This window comes from Prionailurus bengalensis, chromosome A1 (assembly GCF_016509475.1).
Source record: "Prionailurus bengalensis isolate Pbe53 chromosome A1, Fcat_Pben_1.1_paternal_pri, whole genome shotgun sequence".
Lineage (NCBI taxonomy): Eukaryota > Metazoa > Chordata > Mammalia > Carnivora > Felidae > Prionailurus > Prionailurus bengalensis.
In genome coordinates, this window is record NC_057343.1 from 210,612,737 (window position 1) to 210,634,438 (window position 21,702).

The window sequence follows — 21,702 nt, forward strand, 5'->3', positions numbered from 1 at the left end:
TGATTCCATACAAATTTTAGGATTGTTTCTTCTAGCTCTGTGAAGAATGCTGGTGTTATTTTGATAGGGATTGCATTGAATATGTAGATTGCTTTGGGTAGTATGTAAAATGGTATTCTTAATAATATTTACCTTATATAATTGGGAGTATTGTATTAAATCATTGGTGGAGGCAAAACAAGTGTTCAATAAAAGGAAGCTATTATTTATTATCCATCTATTCTCAGTGAAACTTTAAGCATCTCGGAGATTAAAATGCTTCAGTTTCAAATCATTATCATTGATTTGTCAGTGATTATTTCACTATTCTACAGAGGAAAAGAATATTTATAGTGTATTCTAGTTCATTTGTGTGTAATAACCAGAACAGGCAATCTTACAGAGACAAAGTAGATTAGCAATTACTTAGGGTAGGAGTAGGAGAGATGGAGATTGGCTACTAATAGGGAGTGGGTGAAAATATTCTAAAATTAGATTGTGGTGACAGTTGCACAACCCTATGGGTATATTTTGAAAAACTAAATTGTGTACTTAAAATGGTTGAATATATCTCAGTAAAGCTGTTGAAAACACAAATTCTGGAATTTCTGTTTTAGTACAACTGCCAAAGTGCAGCAGAGGCTGATAGGATTCATGCGTCCTGAAAATGGAAATACCCAGCAAATGCAGCAGGAGCTGCAGAGGAAGTTTCATGGTAAGTTATTCCTTCTGATCAGTTAACTGAACATGCCCCCAATAAAGAGTTCTATTCAGTGAATAGAAAACAGTGGACATCTCTCAATAAGATTTAGTTTTTTGGTAACCCAAATATTTTTTATTAAAATAACATCAGTATGGTTGGGAAAAGTGGGACAATATGGATCTCTTGTATTTCCATAACTTTCAACCCATTAATTTTTTTTCCTTTCCTTTACTAGAGAACATTATACACACCTGTGTTTAATGAGTTTTTAATTGTAAAATAGACATAAAATTTACCATTTTAACCATTTTTAAATATAGAGTTCATTGGCATTCAGTACACTCACACTGTTGTGCAGAGGTCACCACTATCCATCTCCAGAATTTTTTCCATCCTCCTATACTAGAACTCTGTACTCATGAAGCAATTTCCCCTGCCCCAGCCCCTAACAGCCATCATTTTTGTTTGTTTTTCCTCTCTGAATTCGAGTACCTTATATACCTCCTATAAGCAGAATTATACAGTGATCAGCTTTGGAACTGGCTTATTTCAGCTAGCATAATTAATGTCTTCAGAGTTCATCCGTGTTGTAGCATGCGTCAGAATTTCCTTTCTTTTTAAGACTTAATGTTATTTCACTGTATGTCTATATAGGTTTCCCCTGCTCCCTGAAAGTGGAGTGTTCCTGGGAAACCTTTCATAAGCTAAATGACATGAAGTGAAGAAGCAATTACCATTCGTTGATATGGAAAAGGTTTTGAGCATTCCCAGACACAAAAAATAACCTTTCTTAGGCTTTTCTGTTCCTTAAGACACATTTTTTTAAAGTTTACTTATTTTAGTAATCTCCACACCCATCTTGGGGCTCAAACTCACCACCCCAAGATCAAGAGTATCAGGCTTTTCTTTTCTTTTTTTCTGTTTTTAATGTTTATTTTTGACAGAGAGAGAGAGAGACAGAGCATGAGTAGGGGAGGAGCAGAAAGAATGGGAGACACAGTATCCAAAGCAGGCTCTAGGCTCTGAGCTGTCAGCACAGAGCCCTACATGGGGCTCAAACTCATGGACCACGAGATCACGACCTGAGCCGAAGTCGGAGGCTTAACCGACTGAACCACCCTGGTGCCCCAGAGTATCAGGCTTTTCTGACTGAGCCAGCCAGGCGCCCCACCTTAGGACACATTTAGAGATAAAACACAGATGCCCAGAGACACATTTCAAAGCTATGGCGGTTTAACGCTGAGATGCTGTGTGTGGTTTCTGGGGAGGGTGCTTGGATGGGTGCATGCTGCTTCTATAATGGCTCACTGCAAAACCAACAATGAATGCTGTTTTGGGGTTTTTTTTCATGAAAGCGAAAATCCTCTTTGAATTTCTTTCAGTTAATGATATAAGGTACTAATGTAGGTCTTTCATAGAAGCAAAGTGATGTAACATGAACTTTCAAAATGCAGAGAATACCTATACCACACTTTGTTGATCCATTCATCCGTTGTTGGTGGACACTGGGTGGCTTGCATCTCTGAGGCATTGTGAACAATTCTGCTATGAACGTGGTGTACAAATAGAAATTTTCAATTCTTTTCAGTTTTTTGTTATACATCCAGACATGGAATAGCTAGATCATATGGTATTCTGTTTTTACCTTTTGAGGCACCACAATACTGTTCTCCATGCACCATTTTACATTTCTACTAGTAGTGCACAAAGTGTTTCAGTTTCTTCACATCTTGATTAGTACACATTTTTCTAGAGTTAAAAATGTGAATTGAACTTTTTTTTGGTCTGTTCTAAATAGTAACAACTAAGAACAAGGGAATGGGAAACTTCTTCTAATCATCAATTATTCCAGAAAAAAATTGGAATAATTATAGTTATTTGGCCTGCCATGCAGTTTCTTAAAAGTTTTTTTAATTTTATATTGTTTGAGCCACTTACTCTGACTGGTAGAACTTTGCTAATTGAGACCCAGCCATTTACTTTTGTTCCTGCTAAATCTGTTTTCTGTTTACTGTTTTGTATATGTTTTTTTCATCATTGCTGTTGGTATTTCACTAAGGCCTTAAGCCTGACAGTACCAAACATTGGTAAGGGTTTAAACAAAAGGGAGGATTCAAATTGTTAGCGGTGTATACTGAAATGACTATTTGGAGATCATTTTGATCATATCCTATAAAAGATGAAAATGTATATATTCAAAGCCAGCAGTTTCACTTCTAAGGATACATCATAAAGCAGTCTTTATGAGACTTTTTTCCCCACAGTGAGAAATAATTTTACATTATGACCCTGATGTTTGAAAGCATACACACACAACTGAAACAAAACTGTAGGAAATAACTACCTGTTTTATACTCTAATATTTCTTTTCTTTTTTATTGTTTCCTTTTTTTTTTTTTTCCTATTTCTTTTTAAGAGAAAAAAAGCTGTCATGCCTGACTGGTTTCATGGCTCACCAGTTTGTCTTACTCTGTGTGTGTGTGTGTGTGTGTGTGTGTGTGTGTGTGTGTTATTTATTTTTAAAATTTTGGTTAACATACAGTACAATATTGGTTTCAGGATCGCCAATTTATCTTTATTGTTTTTTGCCAGTTTATCTTAATCCAGGGTTTAAACAACATAATCCTAGAAAAATCTGACTGTGCTTTCCAGAGACCTTTCTTAAGGATGTTTATTACACTATTGTTTTAGTAGCAAAGCATGGGAATATAAATATCCTTAAGGAGGAAGATGGACCCAACTGTGGTATACTTAACATGATAGAACATCTAGTAATACTAGATTTATGTTTTTTAATATAGATAGCCTGTGAAAATGCAAGTGGATGGAAAAAGCATCAGTTTGAATTGTTTAGAAACTGCAGTGTTTTTGAACAATGAGGATTTCACCTTTAACTGTAGTTGTTTTTATTGATGTTAAAGTGTTGCCTTACTTTAAAATGAACTATGTCATTTTTTAAAACTTCATTAGTTGTGTTTTGTAATTAGAGGCTCAGCTGAGTGAAAAGGTTTCACTTCAGGCAATCCAGCAGTTGGTTCGAAAATCATACCAGGCTCTGGCTTTATGGAAACTTCTTTGTGAACATCAGTTCACTGTCATTGTAGGAGAACTTCAGAAGGTAGGATTTTTTTTCCCCTTAAGATCATACTGTTAATACTATGCTTATTTGTTTTCTTTTGAGTGAGCTTTAGTCTTACACTTGGGTTTGAGAGGGGGTTATTTTCGGAAGTATTTAGGTTATGATGACAGTGTGTTATAGCAAGATTGCACTAAAGCATGAAAACTTGGGGGATCCACTTGGTCAAAACAGTAAGTTTTTACAATACGTGAGAACTTTATCTTGGTATATGAATGAAATCTTTACCAAAGATTTTTTTTTTAATGTTTATTTTTGAGAGAGAGAGAGAGAGAGAGAGAGACAGAGCATGCGTGGGGGAGGTGGAGAGAGAGGGGGAGACAGAAAATCTGAAGCAGGCTCCAGGCCCTGAGCTGTCAGCACAGAGCCTTGAACTCATGAACCGTGAGATCATGACCTGAGCCGAAGTCAGAAACTTAATCAACTGAGCCACCCAGGCACCCTAAAAATATCTTTTTAAATAGATTATAACCTTTATTTGGACTTCAGATCCTTTTGGCAATCTGATCAAAACTCTCCCCACCCTCAAAGAATGCATACAGACACATACACAAAATTTTTGCATGTAATTTCAAAGAGTCCAATGAGTTAAACGGTTTTTTTTTGTTTTTTTTTTTTTTTAATTTTCTTTTTAATGTTTATTTTTGAGAGAGAGACAGAGAATTCAAAGTAGGCTCCAGACTCTGAGCTGTCAGGACAGAGCCCGATGTGGAGCTCAAACCCATGAACCATGAGATCCTGACCTGAGCTAAAGTCAGACCCTTAACCGACTGAGCCATTCACGTGCCTCTAAACATTCTGTTTAAAGAAAGGTGTTTACCATTGTAAGAAATGAATGGTTCATATTTCTTTTGCTGTCCTCATTTGAATCCTTTTTAAGTATAATGGTAATTTGCATTTATATAAATGTTAGGCATTCCACTGGGGGGAATGTATTCCTATCTATGTTTTAATTGTGAACATTTCTATTTTTTTTTTTTTTTAAGTAGGCTGCACACCTGCTTGAACTCATGACCCTGAGATCAAGAGTCACATGCTCTACCTTCTGAGCCAGCCAGGCACCCCTAATCGTGAACATCTGTGAACATCTCTAAACATACACAAGAATAAATACTACATTACAGTCCCCATATACACTTTACTTGTATTCAGCATTTTCAAGATTTTATCAACTCTCATTAGTCTGTTCTCTATTTTCTTTACTGAATTACTTTAAGGATGATCCTAGTCATCGTGTCATTTCATGTCTATATACTTTACTGTGTAGTTCCTTTTTTTAATGCTTAGTTATTTATTTTGAGGAGTGTGCAAGCACAGGGGAGGGACAGAGAGAGAACATTCCAAGCAGTCTTATCAGTGCAGAGCCTGATACAGGGCTCGATCCCACGAACCATGAGATCATGACCTGAGCCGAAATCAAGAGTTGGACGCTCAACCAACCAAGCCACACAGGCATGCCTACTATGTATTTCTAAAAAATGGTGGGATGCAAGAGCGACCTGGCTGTGACATCTGTCAGCCCCATTGATCACCACTGTTGACTTGGCCTATCTGACTGGCTAAGCAAGTGTCCCATTCTTCCCTCAACATTCCATGTGCTTTCCTTTCAAAGCTGTGTGCTCAGAGGATGATCTTCCCTGATAGAGGAGGACTATTCTTTGGTCAAGGGTATATGAATAGCTGTGCTCCCCTACTAAAATCTCTAAACAAGCTCTCAAGGTCCATTTGTAGGAGAAGTAGGTGAGTCAAGCTTCCAAGGTTCCAGACATCCAAATGAGGCACTGTATTTCTATGTGGCAGTTTGCCTGAAAAAAATAATAAATAAATAAATTTTTTAATAAAATAAAAATTTTAAAGGGACATTTCTTTAGGGCACCTGGGTGGCTCAGCCAGTTGAACATCCAACTTTTCATTTCGGCTCAGGTCATGATCTCACAGTTCATGGGATCATGCCCCAAGTCGGGCTCCATGCTGAGAGAGTGGAGCCTGCTTGGGATTCCCCCACTTTCCATGTTCTCTTTCTCTCTCTCTAAAAAATAAAAATAAAAGGTGGACGTTTCTTTGAATAACAATTTTATTATCATATTTAGCAGTATTAACAATAGGGGCACCTAGGTGGCTCGGTCAGTTGGGTAAACATCTGACTCTTGATCTCAGCATAGGTCTTAATCACAGGGTCATGAGTTCAACACTGCGCGCCACCCCCCCCCCCACTTGGGCATGGAGCCTACTTAAAAAAAATATAGATAGATAGATAGATAGATAGATAGATAGATAGATAGTTAGTTTGATAGATAGTTTTTTGGTAAAACAATGAAAGTTCTCTGTCTTAAAAATATCTTTTTACAGATTGAGTCTTTCAAATCAAAATCTAAACAGTTGGTTCACTTGTTGAATTTGATTGTTATTTCTCTTAAATCTCTGTCAGTCCAGAGCCATTTTCCTTTCTTTTTCCCTTGCTATTGCCAGGAAGGAATCAGGTTATTGGTCAAAGAATGTTTAACATTCTGAAGTTATCTTTTCCTCCTTGGAGTGAACTTGTCCCTCTGTTTCCTGTATTTTCTGTAAAATGGAACTTAAGTCTACAGAGCCTTGATTAAATTCAGGTCAGTTTATTTGAGGATGAAAAGAATACTTCGTATGAAATGGTTAGTGTGTCAGATTGTAGTTCTTAGGAGACACAGAAGGTTTAATTGTACCCTTTTAGTGATACTGTTGTCCCACTTTTAGTGATACTAAGATTGATGACTGGATTTAGGTACTGCCAGTGTGAAATTCCCCATCCAACTTTCATCAATCGTTTGATGAATCATTACCTGAATCAATTATTTCATTTAGGATTATAAAGTGATCATTTTCTCAATGTGTGATTTCTTCCATACTTAATCACCGTAGTCCTATGAAAAAAATTTTTTTTTCCTGGGCTCCTAGGTGGCTCAGTCATTTAAGCATCCAGCTCTTGATTTTAGCTCAGGTCAAGATCTCATAGTTGTGGGATCCAGCCCTGCAGCATGGAGCCTGCTTGGGATTCTCCCTCTCCCTCTCTCTCTACCCCTGCCCCACTTGCATGTTTGCTTGCTCTCCCTCCCTCTCAAAATAAATAACAACAAAAAAAATCCCTTGGGGCACTTGGGTGATTCAGTTGGCTAAACATCAAACTCTTGATTCTTGATTTAGGCTCACAATTCATGAGATCAAGCCCTGAGTAGAGCCTGCTTGGGATTCTCTCTCTCTCTCTCTCTCTCTCTCTCTCTCTCTCTCTCTCTCTCTCTCATACACAAAATAAATAAACCTTTTTAAAAAAAATTTTCCCTTATCCTCTAGTCTATTTAGTTATCCTGAAATGTTTAATTCTTGACTTTTGAGTACCAATTTTCAAAGTTAAAAGGCAATTCCCCTCATTCTTTCCAGTAGTGTCCAGTGCATAGTTTTGTTAATGGTTTTGTTTGTTTTTTGTACTTTTTTTGCCTTTTAAAAACTCAAGCAAGTGTGTTTAACTATGAAAGCCATTTTTTTCCATGCCAGGTAGATTAATTTTTAGTTTTATTGGTTGGTAAACATAATGTCGGTAAATTTTAAGGCTAGATGTCTTTTTCGTGATCCATCTTCAAAGCTTCCTTCCTCACATCATGGATTTATGTTCAAGGAATGCAAATTAAATATTAGTTCAAAAAATTGGAACGTAGATTGGATTTGAGCAGAAATTTTAGAAAAAAAGAAATAGTAGTAAAGCATTCAACAGAATATTTTACAGGGGCGCTTGGGTGGCTGAGTCGGTTAAGCGTCCAACTCTGGCTCAGGTCATGATATCATGGTCCGTGAGTTCGAGCCCTGTGTCAGGCTCTGTGCGGCCAGCCTGCTTTGGATTCTGTATCTCCGTGCGGACACCCTGCTTTGGATTCTGTATCTCCCTCTCTCTCTGCCCCACCCCCTCACACTGTCTCTCACTCTCAAAAAGAAATAAACGTTAAACAGAATATTTTACTATAGCATAAATCATCACAGTACTATAGAGCTCAGGTTTAATAAGCAAATTTGTTCAAAATGAGATCAAACTCCCATGTTGGAAGGCTTTAAATAGAATTCTAACATTAAGGAAAAATAAACATAAGCCCAAGATTTTTTAATATAGCTAAGTGATTATTCTTTCCTGGTTATGACTAAAATCGGGAGACCTGTCTCTAATTTTGGTTCTGCTTAGGTTTTACTTTGCTCATTTGTAAATTGAGATATTTGGACTGGTCACACCATGGGTTCTTCGACTCTGTATGATTCTGTGAAAATTTGCAAAAATGGGTTGGTCTGTATAGTATATCTTCTCTTTTTAATTAAAGAGTCTATTAATGTCGGGGCACTTAGGTGGCTCAGTCTGTTGAGCGTCCGACTTTGGCTCAGGTCGTCCGACTTTGGCTCAGGTCATGATCTCACAGTCAGTGAGTTAGAGCCCCGCGTAGGGCTCTTTGCTGACAGCTCGGAGCCTGGAGCCTGCTTCAGATTCTGTGTCTTCCTCTCTCTCTCTGCTCCACCCTTGCTCATGCTCTGTCTCTCAAGAATGAATAAATGTTAAAAAAAAAAAAAAAGAATCTATTAATGTCTTGGTTAATTTATTAACTATTAAGGAAATTTTATTCTGGGTGGAAAAAGGATATTCCTCTGTGATAGAAAAAAAGGATTTTTCTCATACTTCTAGGAATTTCAGGAGCAACTGAAAATCACCACATTTAAAGATCTGGTCATCAGGGACAAGGAACTGACTGGGGCATTAATTGCTTCTCTTATCAACTGCTACATCAGAGATAATGCTGCTGTTGATGGCATTAGTTTACACTTACAGGACATCTGCCCCCTTCTGTATAGCACTGATGATGCAGTTTGCTCTAAGGTATGATGCTTTAGTAGCTGTATCAGTATTTCTTACAGGAGGTTTCATGGTATGAAAAACCCACTAGAACTGGAATCGGGAACCGTCTTTTACTTAACATATGAAGTCCCTTGGGTAGGTCTCTTAACGTCTCCTGGCCTCAGAGTCTTTGTGCATAAGGGATCAGAATATATCATTTCTTAAAATCCTTGTATATTTAAGTTTTTCATAAAGAATTTTGATAGCATTTCTAGTGCATATATTTTTAAATGGTTAAGTAATGTTTCTCCTTAGAAATTAAAAATCACTAAAACTTAAAGTCTGTAATGAATTAGAGTTAATTGGGCAATTTTTATTGATCCTTTCCTACAGGTGAAAATAATTTAAAAAATCAGTATCACAATGGACTGCCTGCTGACCAATAATGTATTGACTAGGCAAGAGATTTACCAGTCAAAAGCTATCTTGATTTAAATATTTGTGAGAGGAATTAAGAATAGCTAGGATTTTTTGGTCAAAAATTTTTCTGCCTAAAATTAAGAAGAAGTAAGTTTGTAGAGTTTTTATTTTTTGATGAGATTTGTATTGAGACACAGATCAAAACTTGTGTTGATAGCATCATCTGTGTGCTGAATTTTATATCTTAAGTTCTTGTCATCTCTAATTCTAGGCAAATGAACTTCTGCAGCGTTCCCGACAAGTTCAAAATAAGATTGAAAAGGAAAGAATGTTAAGGGAATCCTTAAAGGAATATCAAAAAATCAGCAATCAAGTGGACCTTTCCAATGTTTGTGCTCAGTATAGACAAGGTGAGAAACAAAATGTTCATACCTTGTTCCTGACTCGGGGGACAAATGACGGAACAAGTTACTGATGAAGAGCTTCTTCCCAAAAGCAAATCCTCCTTCAACTTCAGTTGCCCAAGTGATACCACACAGGAAATTCATGCCTTGTGTTTTAGTATTTGATGACTGTACTAGCCTCTCCAAAATCTATTGTGCTCTTTTTATATCTTGAAACGTAACTTTCCCACACTGGAGTTTCAGTCCTTGTCCAGTTAAACTACTGTCTGTATTAGATAGCTTCCTGGGTTTCATTTATTTTTTTGGATGCTTTAAATTCTTCTGACTAATTTTTAAAATAGTACCTGTCTGCTTGCTTTAAAATTATTTTAGGGGCACCTGGGTGGCTCAGTTGGTGAAACGTCCAACTCTTGATTTCAGCTCAGGTCATGATCTCATGTTTAGTGAGATCCGAGCCCCGAGTTGGGAATCCATGCTGACAGCACGGAGCCTGCTGGGAGTTCTCTCTCTCCCTCTCTCTCTGTCCCTTCCCTGTGATGTGAGGGCATTCTCTCTCTCTCAAAATAAGTAAATAATCTTTCAAAAATAAAATAAAATTACTTTAAATCAAATCTAACATGCAAAAGTAGTAACTGTTAGCACAGATATTATTTTGAACTCCGAGATATTTTTTTTTTCCATCCGGGAACTGAAACCTTCCCTTTTATTCTAACTATGAAAATCTTTTTCCAATGAAGAAGATGCATTTAATAGCTGCATTTTAGGCATATTGATACCTTGTTCTTTGGTAGATTCACCAGGCATATCTTATATGATACTGTCATCAGGTGTCCAGTGTACAGTAGAGAAATAATAGCCTTGATCAGTATTTTTATAAACCAGCTAAGGGAAAACACATCCAGCCTAGTAATAACCCTTAACTTGGTCCTTTTCCTTTCTCATTAGTCCGTTTTTATGAGGGCGTGGTGGAGCTCTCTCTTACTGCTGCAGAAAAAAAAGATCCTCAGGGTCTTGGACTTCATTTCTATAAACATGGAGAACCAGAAGAAGACCTTGTGGGCCTGCAGGCTTTCCAAGAAAGGCAAGTTTCATCACCTTAGCAGATTGTTGACTTACAGACTTTTCTTGGTGTAAAGTTTGATTGATAGTACTGTATTAGGAAATAATATTTTAAGTACACTTATAAAATTGGATTTTGCTTTCACTTAAAAATGTCTTGTTTTAGGGGCACCTGGGTGGCTCAGTTGGTTAAGCATCCAACTTTGGTTCAGGTCATGATCTCACAGTTTGTGGGTTCAAGCCCCAAGTTGGGCTCTGTGCTGACAGTGTGGAGCCTGCTTGAGATTCTCTCTGCCCCTCCCCCATGTGCACGCATGTGGGCTCTCACTCTCAAAAATAAATAAACTTTTTTTTTTTTAAATGTCTTGTTTTTTAAACTGAATTAGGATAATTTGTAGTTTAGAAGTTTTAGTCTGGTGAATATTCTTAAGGACTTGCCTCTCTAGTTTCTATAACACTTTATTAATGTCAATTTTAAGTGAAATAACTTGGGGCACCTGGGTGGCTCAGTTAGTTGAGTCTCTTGGTTTTGGCTCAGGTCATGATCCCAGGGTTGTGGGATCGAGCTCCAAGCTGAGCATGGAGCCTGCCTGAGATTCCTATTCTCTCTCTCTCTCTCTCTCTTTCTCTTTCTCTCTTTCTCTTTCCCTCCCTCTCTCTTCCCACCTCCCTCCCTCACTGCCTCCCTCTGCCCCTCTCCCTAACTCATGTGTGCTCACGCTCTTAAATAAATAAAGAATGAATGAATGAATGAATGAGCTAACTTATTTGGAACCATCTCTTCCCCTGCCTAATTTCTGGTTCTGGGTGAAGATGCATATTTTAAGGGATGATTTTTAAATGTTCACAAATTAGTAATGACTGTTAAAAAAATGTGTGTCCACAAAGAAAATATATAACCTATCTAAAATGTGATTTTATTGATACATTCATTTTTATAACTTCAGTCTTTTTTGGTTAACCAGATGTTCCTAAAACCTAGAAAAAGTATACAATTTTTATTATTTTATCCAAATATATGTGTGTACATACATCTGTTTCCCAAAATAGTCTTCAAATTCTTCTGTGTATTTAAATTAGATAAGTCATTTGCTGTCTCATTAAATAATGCAGTTGCTCCTTTTCCATTCTTTTTCAGATTAAACAGTTACAAGTGTATTACAGACACACTTCAAGAACTGGTAAATCAAAGTAAGGCTGCTCCTCAGTCTCCCAGTGTACCCAAAAAACCTGGGCCTCCAGTACTGTCATCTGACCCCAATATGCTGAGTAATGAAGAAGCAGGACATCATGTAAGAGACATAGCATATTTTTATTCTGAAATTACATTGTTTAGTTCCGTGTAGTAGTGGTGACAGCTCCTCTTGGGAAAGGTAGTAGCTCTGAGAACTTAGCATTTAATGATTCTTGATTTCAGGATTTTATAAGATTGATGGTCATAATGTTCAGCAACAGCCTTTAACTGGTAATTTTTCCTTTTTTTTAAATTTTAGTTTGAACAAATGCTTAAACTGTCTCAACGATCCAAAGATGAGCTCTTTAGTATCGCCCTTTATAATTGGCTAATACAAGCTGATCTTGCAGATAAGCTATTGCAGGTAAAAAATACTTTTATTCTAATATTGTTAATTTGTATTTTCAAGTAACCTAACACAATGGATTAAGCATATATATATTTACAGGAAATTCATTTTCTTATCCTGAACCTACCATTAGGTGTTAGAGTAAAGCCAGGTAACGTAATAATCTTTTCCTAGTGGGCAAAATAAGTTATTGCTCTAATTTTCTCATTATTTTAAGGCTGATATGGGTTGTTTATATAGTGGGGTGGAAATCACTGGATTATGAATTAGGAGACCTAAACTTGGTGTTACCTGTGTGTTAATTCAGTATGTGACCTCACACATGTCTTTTTACTGTCCTAAGTCTCAGTGTTCTTCAGTCTGTAAAATAAATGTATGACATTTGATAATGGCAAGGATGTCTTTGAGCTAAGAGTCTGGGAATCTGTAGCTCTGTTTTCAAAGTTTATTAAGATTTATAATTGGATTGTAATTATTTTAATCAGCTTCATTTAAGTATCATAGCAGCTCTTTAACTCTGATAAAACAAAAGTCGTACATATATAATGAGAAAAACTGTCCTCTGTTGGATTATAATTTTGCTAATGTATTCATGAAACACGGCACACCTGTAGTCTTAAAATGTTATAGTTACTACATAAAGAGCAAGTAAATAGTTAGAAAATGTTTCTGAGTAACTGTATAATTTGCAGATTGCTTCTCCATTTCTGGAGCCACATCTAGTCCGAATGGCCAAAGTTGATCAAAACAAAGTTCGTTATATGGATTTACTGTGGAGATATTATGAAAAGAACAGAAGCTTTAGTAATGCTGCTCGTGTACTGTCCAAATTGGCTGACATGCATAGGTATGATATAATATTCTCACTGTGAAGAATGATTGATAACTAACCTAGATCTAGTTACATCCAGATTTCAGAAAATAAATAGTGTCTGGCTGGCTCAGTTGGTAGAACTTGTAACTCAACCTCAGGGTTGTGAGTTTTAGCCCCATGTTGGATGTGGACTCTACTTAAAAAAAAAAAAGAAAGAAAGAAAGAAAACCTCATTCAGGTTATATGCATGTAGAATTTTAATGCTTTTACTTGGACTGAAAGTTTACAGTTTTCTCTTTTTGTTTTTCATAGTGTGTAGAAGGTACCAAATACCCAATACCTTCTCTATCCAAACTGTCTTCTAAATCCTTTTTTTTTTTTAATGCTTATTTATTTTGAGAAAGAGAGAGAGTTGGGGGAGGGGCAGAGGGAGAGGGAGACAGAGAAACCCAAGCAGGCTCTGTGCCATCTGCATAGAGCCTGATGTGGGGCTCGAACTCATGAACCATGAACCACGAGATCATGACCCAAGCTGAAATCAAGAGTCAGACGCTTAACCAATTGACCTACCCAGGCACCCCCTGAAACTTTTCTTTAAAGTTTGTCTTTAGATTCTTTCCTACTAAAAGCAGTTAATTAGTATTCTTAATTAAAAGGACAAAAACTTCTCAAAGGCTTTACAATTTTAAGTGTTTTACTAATTCTAGACTTATTTCCTCTGCTCTCACATTGTTTTAAATTACTGAAAAAGTTTTGAGCATATATGTTGAAGATTATTAAGAATCTTGTTAAAGAAAGCATTGAAATTTCTAGTTCGATTATCATATCAAAAAACAATTTTTTTTTTTTTTTAGAGAAAGAGCAAGTGAGGGGGAGAGAGAGAGAGAATCTTAAGCAGGCTCCCCACTGAGCACAGAGCCCACTGTGGGGCTCGATCCCACAACCCTGGGATCATGACCTGAGCTGAAGTCAAGAGTCAGACACTCAACCAACTGAGCTGTGAGCTACCCAGACAACCCTCAAAATACGATTTAATACCATCTGGATAGATCATTAATTTGACCCTGTGTTTTCATTTGGAATTTTCTTTGCCAAAATAATGCAAGTGCTATTTCTAAAAACTGTAGATCAGTTAAGTTAGGAGGAGGATGTTGTTGAAGCAAAGCGGTTATTAAACCAAACTAATCAGAATGGTCATTTATGGGGATACCTGTTTGGCTCAGTCAGTAGAGCTTGTGACTCTTGATCTCAGGGTTGTGAATTCAAGCCCCACCATAGGCATAGAGCTTATATTAAAAAAAAAAAAAAAAAATACATACATACATACATATGTACATACAATAAAGTAAAATAAATTTAAAAAGTCTAGATGTGACTAATAGCAAATGTGAGTATGTATATATGTGTTCTTAATTGCTCTTCCATTAGTATTTATTGTCCTTTTTCCTTGTTATAACAATAATTTTATTGTTATTAAATATTCAGAAATTCTCTGACTTTTAAGAATACTTGTTATCCATATCTTCATTATACATAATACAATGTAACCGAATTTCTTCCTAATGTGAGATACCCTGTCCATCCACAATTTAGCTCTCAGCTTACCATCTCTCTCCACAATAAAATATCTTTCCAACTATAATGTTACTTTTTATCACTATACTTTTTGTATATATAGTCTGCAAAAAATAAATTTGTAGTTATAGAATGTTCTATTTTAAGTAATTTAGAAATGTTACCACTTTTAATATGTTTAATTCAAGTATGTATTTTTTAGAGATGAGAGGGGAAAGAAAGGGAAGCTCCTTCAGAAATGGGTTCTAAATGTACTAAACAGACTCCTAAAATAGTCCTTTATGTGCAACATTAAGAGATGGTGAGTGCGAAGTAACTGTCCTCTACACCTGTACTTTGAAAGATAGAAGGGAGAAAGGACTTAATTCTTTTTCCCTTTTGCTTTTTGCAGGGGGGAGCAGGGAGGGAGAAAATATGGAAGCCATAGTTATACAGAAGGACAGTTTGAGATATCTGAAAGGAAAAGCTAGTTTTTTCCTGATTCAAATTGAAAGTAATGGGGATATCAAAAGTTACATTTAATACCGGTTGCTTTGAGAGGTTCCCACCAACCAAATGAATTAGCGTGTTTGTTTTTAATGCCAAGTCACTTTATAATGTCAAAGAACCACATCTGATAGAGTTAGGGGATTGGAAAGGACTAAAGATGGTAACCATGGAGATGGATACATGTTTGGGGCTTTCTGACATCTGCCAGCCAGCCAGCCAGAGCACCAGTGATGTATGTTCAAGGAGTAGTGAGAAACATAAACACCATTTTTATTCCCAGGGAGCTCCCATTCCAGTGGGTAGATTTCGTGCATGCAAGTTCAGGGTCTGTGAATACAATAAAAATAGGATAGTATGGTAGAAATTGCCGGATGAGGACGAGAGTGAGGAGCTGCTCTAGTTAAGATTGGTCAGAGGAGGCCTCACAAACTGTCATAAAAATTGATTCTTAAGTGACACGGATAGGCAGCTGTTAAGAACAGAGGAAGGGGTCCAGGCATGGAGCAGTGGTCTCTGCAGAGGCAATCTATTCGATTCAAGTTTATCATGTTTAGAGTACAAAAAAAAGCCATTGGTTTGGAGATGGTGAACAAGGGAGCAAGTAGAAGGAGCAGAGGTTGAAGGAGTGGGTGAAGGCGTGTGACATAATCGGATGTTTGTTTTTTTAAGAGGTCAATCTAGTTGTTTTGTGGATGATCACATGTAGATTGGCCATATTCAGATAGAGAAGCGAAGAGTGTGAGGAGTAATCAAGAATGTTTTCCTTAATTTCAGTTTTAGAAGAATCCAAGTTTTAATATACTGAATTAAAGTTTTAAAATAGGATGTAACTTTTTTGGCTATAAACTTAAGTATTTCTTTATTTGATGCCTTAAATTGTAGATCTCTTTTATTAGAAATCCTATAATAATTTTTTCAAGTTTTAAATGGCCTTTTATGTTCATTTGGTGTATAAAAAATAATGTGTCATAATTGATATATTTGTATATTGGATCCTTAAGAATTCATATAAATAAAAATAAGAGTTTTTCCTCCCAGCACAGAAATTTCACTTCAGCAGCGACTAGAGTACATTGCTCGAGCCATTCTTAGTGCCAAAAGTTCCACTGCCATTTCATCAATAGCTGCAGATGGTGAATTCCTTCATGAATTAGAAGAAAAAATGGAAGTAAGTGCTAAAGATACTTAAGCTTTGTCTGCATTGATCAGTAGCCACATTTATTCCATTTTTCCTTCTTCCTTCCAGTCAATAACAGGTCAGTAGCAGTCACCATTATTCTAGTCTCTTCTGCCTACATGTGTTTATTTTCATATTTAGATATAAATATTTTAAAAGATTTTAAGTCTGTAGCACTTGGGTCACAGCACATTACTGTAATTAAAATTTTTTCTCTGTGGCATTTTTGAAGGTTTTTTCCAACTGTTCCAACACCAAGGACATTATATCACAATTACCATCTATTCTGGAAGCTAATGAGTAGATATATGAAATAGAGTAGGTTGAACTGCCCTAATTAAGAGACCCAGAAGTATATAATGGTCCAAATACAAAAGCTTATTCGTCATTCACAAATATCCACAGAGTGGGTGTTCCTGATTGGCCATTGGCTTTCTTCCACTTGATTGATTTCAAGACCCTATTTTACAGCTTTATTGTCTCCTGTGGTCTTACCTTTTCTTCTCTCAAAGGGAGTTAGAGAACAAAAAACATGTAAGACACATATTCACTCTCTTAAAGACCTAAACCCTGAAGTGACATACTTTACTTCCACTCACATTCCTTTGAAGAGAACTTAATTTTATGCTGCAAAGGAGTTGAGAAGTATAATCTAGGTATTGTCTGGCTACAGTCATGGGAAGAACGAATGTTAGAGGTAGCATAGGCTCTCTGCCACAGTATACTTCCTTTGAAATCTTTTATGTTGTGATGAAGAGTTGCTGGTCTCTTAGGTCTTTATTTACACATTTTTCTTATTGAGGTGTAATTGACATCTAACATATTACAGATGTGTAATGTAATGATTCAGTATTTTTAGATATTACAAAATGATCACCATATTAAGTCTAGTTAACATTTATCATCATACATAATTACATTTTTTTTTCTTGTGATAAGAGCTTTTAAGATCTATTCAACACCTTTCAAATATGCACTATGGTGTTATTAACTATAGTCACTATGCTGTTTTGTATACGTTAGTTTTACTTTAACAAACTTAAAGTCAGATACTAGGAATCATTCCTTCAAGTACTTGTTGATTTATCATAAAGAACGTAAGACTTGCTTTTTTTTAATCCAAACTAGGTTGCTAGGATCCAACTTCAGATACAAGAGACGCTACAAAGGCAATATTCCCATCATTCTTCTGTACAGGATGCAATTTCTCAGCTGGATTCTGAACTAATGGACATAACTAAGGTAATAAAAAAGCAAGTTGAATTACTCTAGCAGTCACCTAATATCTACAGATTCCTTGTTTCTTTTGTGTTCTACTCTGTGTTTCATGGGAAAGATTAATCTATCTCCACAAAATAAGATAAGCCATTCTTGGGAGCATGTTGCTGGGCTGACAAATCACTGCTGTGGTATCTTACTCTTAGGAAGAGTTTACTTGCTCTTTGCAGGCCATTTTCTACCAAAAATCTATCAGCCTCACATGGGGCTTTGTTAAAATTCCTGCCATCTATTTTATGGCCTTGTTTCTTGTCCTGGAAAAGTAATTTATGTTTCCTTGTATCTTCAAGCCTCTCCCACTCTGTATTTCTGAGCAATTCCTTTTTCAATTATTCTTGAACATTTCTCCAAATACTGTGAAACACTCTGAGATTTGTCAGTATTTCCAAGATTTTGGAAACCCTAGTTTAGACAACACTAATTATAAAAGAAATATCATTGCAGTATCTCCCTGCCAGCCAAGGGGGGAAAAAGGCACAGATGTTGAAATCTATTTAAATGTATTTACCGTGCCTTCACCATTCTTAATCGGGGGTTATGACAGCTGTATGTCATCATGTCTTTATATCATGTATTAGGAACTTTGAATAAAATCCTTGATTACTTTTAATTGTCAAAGAGTGCATCACTGTTAATTTCTGACTGCTGACCTCTGGTTGCATGTATAATGATGACATTTTCTCTGACAGCTTTATGGGGAATTTGCTGACCCATTTAAACTTGCAGAGTGTAAGCTTGCAATAATTCATTGTGCTGGTTATTCAGACCCTATATTGGTGCAGACACTTTGGCAAGATATCATAGAGAAAGGTAAGTGCTCACTTACAGGTATATTAGCATACATTGTTTAGTGACTTGGTAGAGGAATGCAAGCTGCTAGTGGCTCTCCTATATCTAGAGTAGAGGGTGAGTGGAGGGTACGTAGACATGGCAAAGGGTGGTCCTCCAGAGAATGACCTCAGTTTATACTGGAGAGGGCTCTCAGAGAAAAGGATGTGTCATTTTTGTGGTTGTACTTTTTTTTTTTTAATGTTTGTTGATTTATTTTGAGAGAGAGGGAGGTGCACGCAAGCTAGGGTGGGGCAGAGAGAGAGGGAGACAGAGAATCTCAAGCAGGCTCCACACAGCTAGCATAGAGTCTGACACAGGGCTCAAACTCAAGGACTGTAAGATCATGATGTGAGCCGAAGTCAAGAGTCAGACTCACAACTGACTGAGCCAGCCAGCAGCCTCTGTGGTTGTACTTCTTAATAAGGGATTCTGAGACACTTTCCCAGAATCCTGTAACGAGCGCCCTGGTAAGACAAGAGTATTTCAAACACTAACAGAAACAGAGTATCTGCTCATTATATTAGAATCATTTCTAGGGCATTTGTACCTCGAAACAGAATAAAATAGCCAATTTAAACATTTCCCATTAAAAAACAATTTAGGTTTCTAATGGCGTGTCTTTTTCTTGCAGAATTGAATGAAAGTGTGACGTTGAGCTCCCCGGATAGAATGCATGCTCTTAGTCTCAAGGTTGTGCTCCTTGGCAAAATTTATGCTGGCACACCTCGCTTCTTTCCTTTAGGTAAGCAATAACCTTAAGTGCTATCAGAGGTGTTTTGTTTTCTTTTGATGGTTTTCTTCATTGCAGTGGAAATGCAATGTTCTTCAGAGTCGAATTGTTTCTTTGTTGCTGTTTAGCTCAGCAGTTTATTTCTGCCTCTCCAGAAAGACTTCCAAAGATAGCAGAAATTTGTTGATAAACAGATAGGAAACTTTCTTTGACCTTCCAGGTTTATATATCTATCTGGAAATAGTGCTAACAAACTGTTATGATTATATTGTTGGTAACGCTATGCAAGTTCAAGGAGAAAAGAAAAATGGCTGGTGTTTTTCTGCATGGGCAATCTGTGATTAATTCAACTGCAGTCTATTATACTGAGGACATATTTTTCTTTAAAATAGCAGATAGTTGTGTTAAAAATGCAATTTTGAACCCCTTTCTTATCCAAATATACTGACAATAATTGTTATCTATGTAGTGACTCTTAATTATTAGCCATTTGCCAATGTGTAATGTTTTCTTCAACTGTAAATTAACATAAATACACCCATAACGTAGAATGTTAAGCACCTAGTATTTTTGAAAAATGTTGAGAACCAGGAAAGTGCTCACAACATAACATTAAATTGGGTTTTGTTTTTGTTTTTTGTTTTTAGAGAGAGAGTGCACACGAGCAGGGAGAGGGGCAGAGAGAGAGAGAGAGAGAGGAGATCTTAAGTAGGCTTCATGCTCAGTGCCAAGCCCAATGTCTGGCTCGATCCCACAATCCTGGGATCATGACCTGAGCTGAAATCAAGAGTCAAACGCTCAACTGACTGAGCCACCCAGGCACCCCTAAATTGTTTTTTGTTTGTTTTAATGTTTGTTTATTTTTGACAGAGAGAGATTGAGAGACAGAGTGTGAGCAGGGGAGGGGCAGAGAGAGAGGGAGACACAGATTCCGAAGCAGGCTCCAGGCTCCAAGCTGTCAGCACAAACCCCAACACGGGGCTCAAATTCATGAGCTGTGAGATCATGACCTGAGCTGAAGTCAGCCACCCAACTGACTCCGCCTCCCAGGCACCCCTGTTTTTTGTTTGTTTGTTTGTTTGTTTGTTTTCTTTGTGGGTTTTTTTTTGTTTTGTTTTTTGTTTTTTTAATGTTTTTATTTATTTTTGAGACAGAGAGAGAGCATGAGCAGGGGAGGGGCAGAGAGAGAGGGAGACACAGAATCTGCAGCACATTCCAGGCTCTGAGTGGTCAGCACAGAGCCTGACGCGGGACTCGAACTCACAGACTGAGATCATGACCTAAGCTGAAGTCGGATGCTTAACTGACTCAGCCACCCAGATGCCCCTTTTTTGTTTTTTTTTTTAAATGAGGATAGAGACTTGTTTATAGACCATCTCTGATTTAGGACCTCTTCCCTGAAGATGTCAAGAAATAAAACCATTATAGTCATGCCATTTTTCTTGTAAGTATAGATTGAAACTGCCATGATATTTCATTAAGGAAAATAAAGACAAAATTAAAACTTAACAATTTTAATAATTTTAAAAAGGCCACATTATACATAATTTCTTTTGAGGTATTTCTGCTTTGACTTAGGTTTTTATTTTTATTTTACTTTTTTTTAATGTTTATTTATTTGAGAGAGAGTGAGCAAGGGAGGTGCAAAGAGAGAGGGAGACAGAATCCCAAGAAGCCTCCACACTGTCAGCACAGAGCCCGATGCAGGGCTTGAACTTGTGAATCATGAGACCGTGACCTGACCAAGAGTGAGACAACCAACTGACAAAGACACCCTGGCACCCACTGACTTGGATTTTTAATTTTTGAGCCCAACAAAGTTTAGGGTAGAAGAGTCCTTTTTCTTTCTTTCTTTCCTTTTTTTTTTTTTTTTTTTTGGTCCATCTTTCAATGACAAACTTCTGAGGGCTTCAAACTAGAAGTTTAGGGCTTTTGAATTTTGATTACCTATGCAAAATTTTTGTATGGTAAATACTAGAGGAGACGCAGGTTCAGTGGCAGCCTTTTCAGTGATTCCTCTTGCCCATGGATGTTCACATTGGTCAGTCTCGGATTTTAAGTATCATAAATATGAATGTGAGTGTTATTGTTACAATCTTATGACATGACAAGTGTAAAAAATGAGAATAAGGCCTACTTTTAGTATCAGGAATTACCAATTCTATAACAACAACAAAATAGTAATTATGTGAGGTGAAAGACATGTTAACTAACCTTACTGGAGTAAACATTTCACAATATGTATGTGTATCACATCACATTGTATACCTTAAACTTACACAATGTAATATGGCAGTTATAGCTCAATAAGCTGAGGGTGGGGAGGGAGTTAACAATTCTAATTTCTGATCTTTTTCCCTCTCCAGATTTTATTGTGCAGTTTTTAGAACAGCAAGTTTGTACTTTGAACTGGGATGTAGGTTTTGTAATACAGACAATGAATGAAATTGGAGTGCCATTACCTAGGCTACTGGAAGTATATGATCATTTGTTCAAGTCACGGGTAAGGAAAATATGAAATAAAATGAAATAATATTTTTTTAATTTAAAAAATTATATTTAATGTTTATCTTTAAGAGAGAGGGAGAAGTAGAGTGCAAGCAAGGGAGGGGCAGAGAGAGAGGGAGACACAGAATCTGAAGCAGGCTCCAGGCTCTGAGCTGTCAGCACAGAGCCCAACACAG

At 36.8% G+C, this 21,702-nt stretch overlaps 1 protein-coding gene across 1 annotated transcript in view; it reads left to right on the plus strand.

The window, feature by feature from the left end:
* NUP155 (nucleoporin 155) overlaps positions 1-21,702 on the plus strand; it is a 72,635-nt gene that overhangs the window by 48,486 nt on the left and 2,447 nt on the right. Inside the window, exons 21-33 of the mRNA XM_043599733.1 lie at positions 597-694; positions 3,670-3,800; positions 8,509-8,700; positions 9,350-9,488; positions 10,428-10,563; positions 11,680-11,833; positions 12,035-12,139; positions 12,817-12,971; positions 16,041-16,170; positions 17,308-17,421; positions 18,147-18,267; positions 18,920-19,030; positions 21,385-21,521. Coding sequence (XP_043455668.1) covers positions 597-694; positions 3,670-3,800; positions 8,509-8,700; positions 9,350-9,488; positions 10,428-10,563; positions 11,680-11,833; positions 12,035-12,139; positions 12,817-12,971; positions 16,041-16,170; positions 17,308-17,421; positions 18,147-18,267; positions 18,920-19,030; positions 21,385-21,521 — 1,723 coding nt within the window. The remainder of the gene's footprint in view (positions 1-596; positions 695-3,669; positions 3,801-8,508; positions 8,701-9,349; positions 9,489-10,427; positions 10,564-11,679; positions 11,834-12,034; positions 12,140-12,816; positions 12,972-16,040; positions 16,171-17,307; positions 17,422-18,146; positions 18,268-18,919; positions 19,031-21,384; positions 21,522-21,702) is intronic.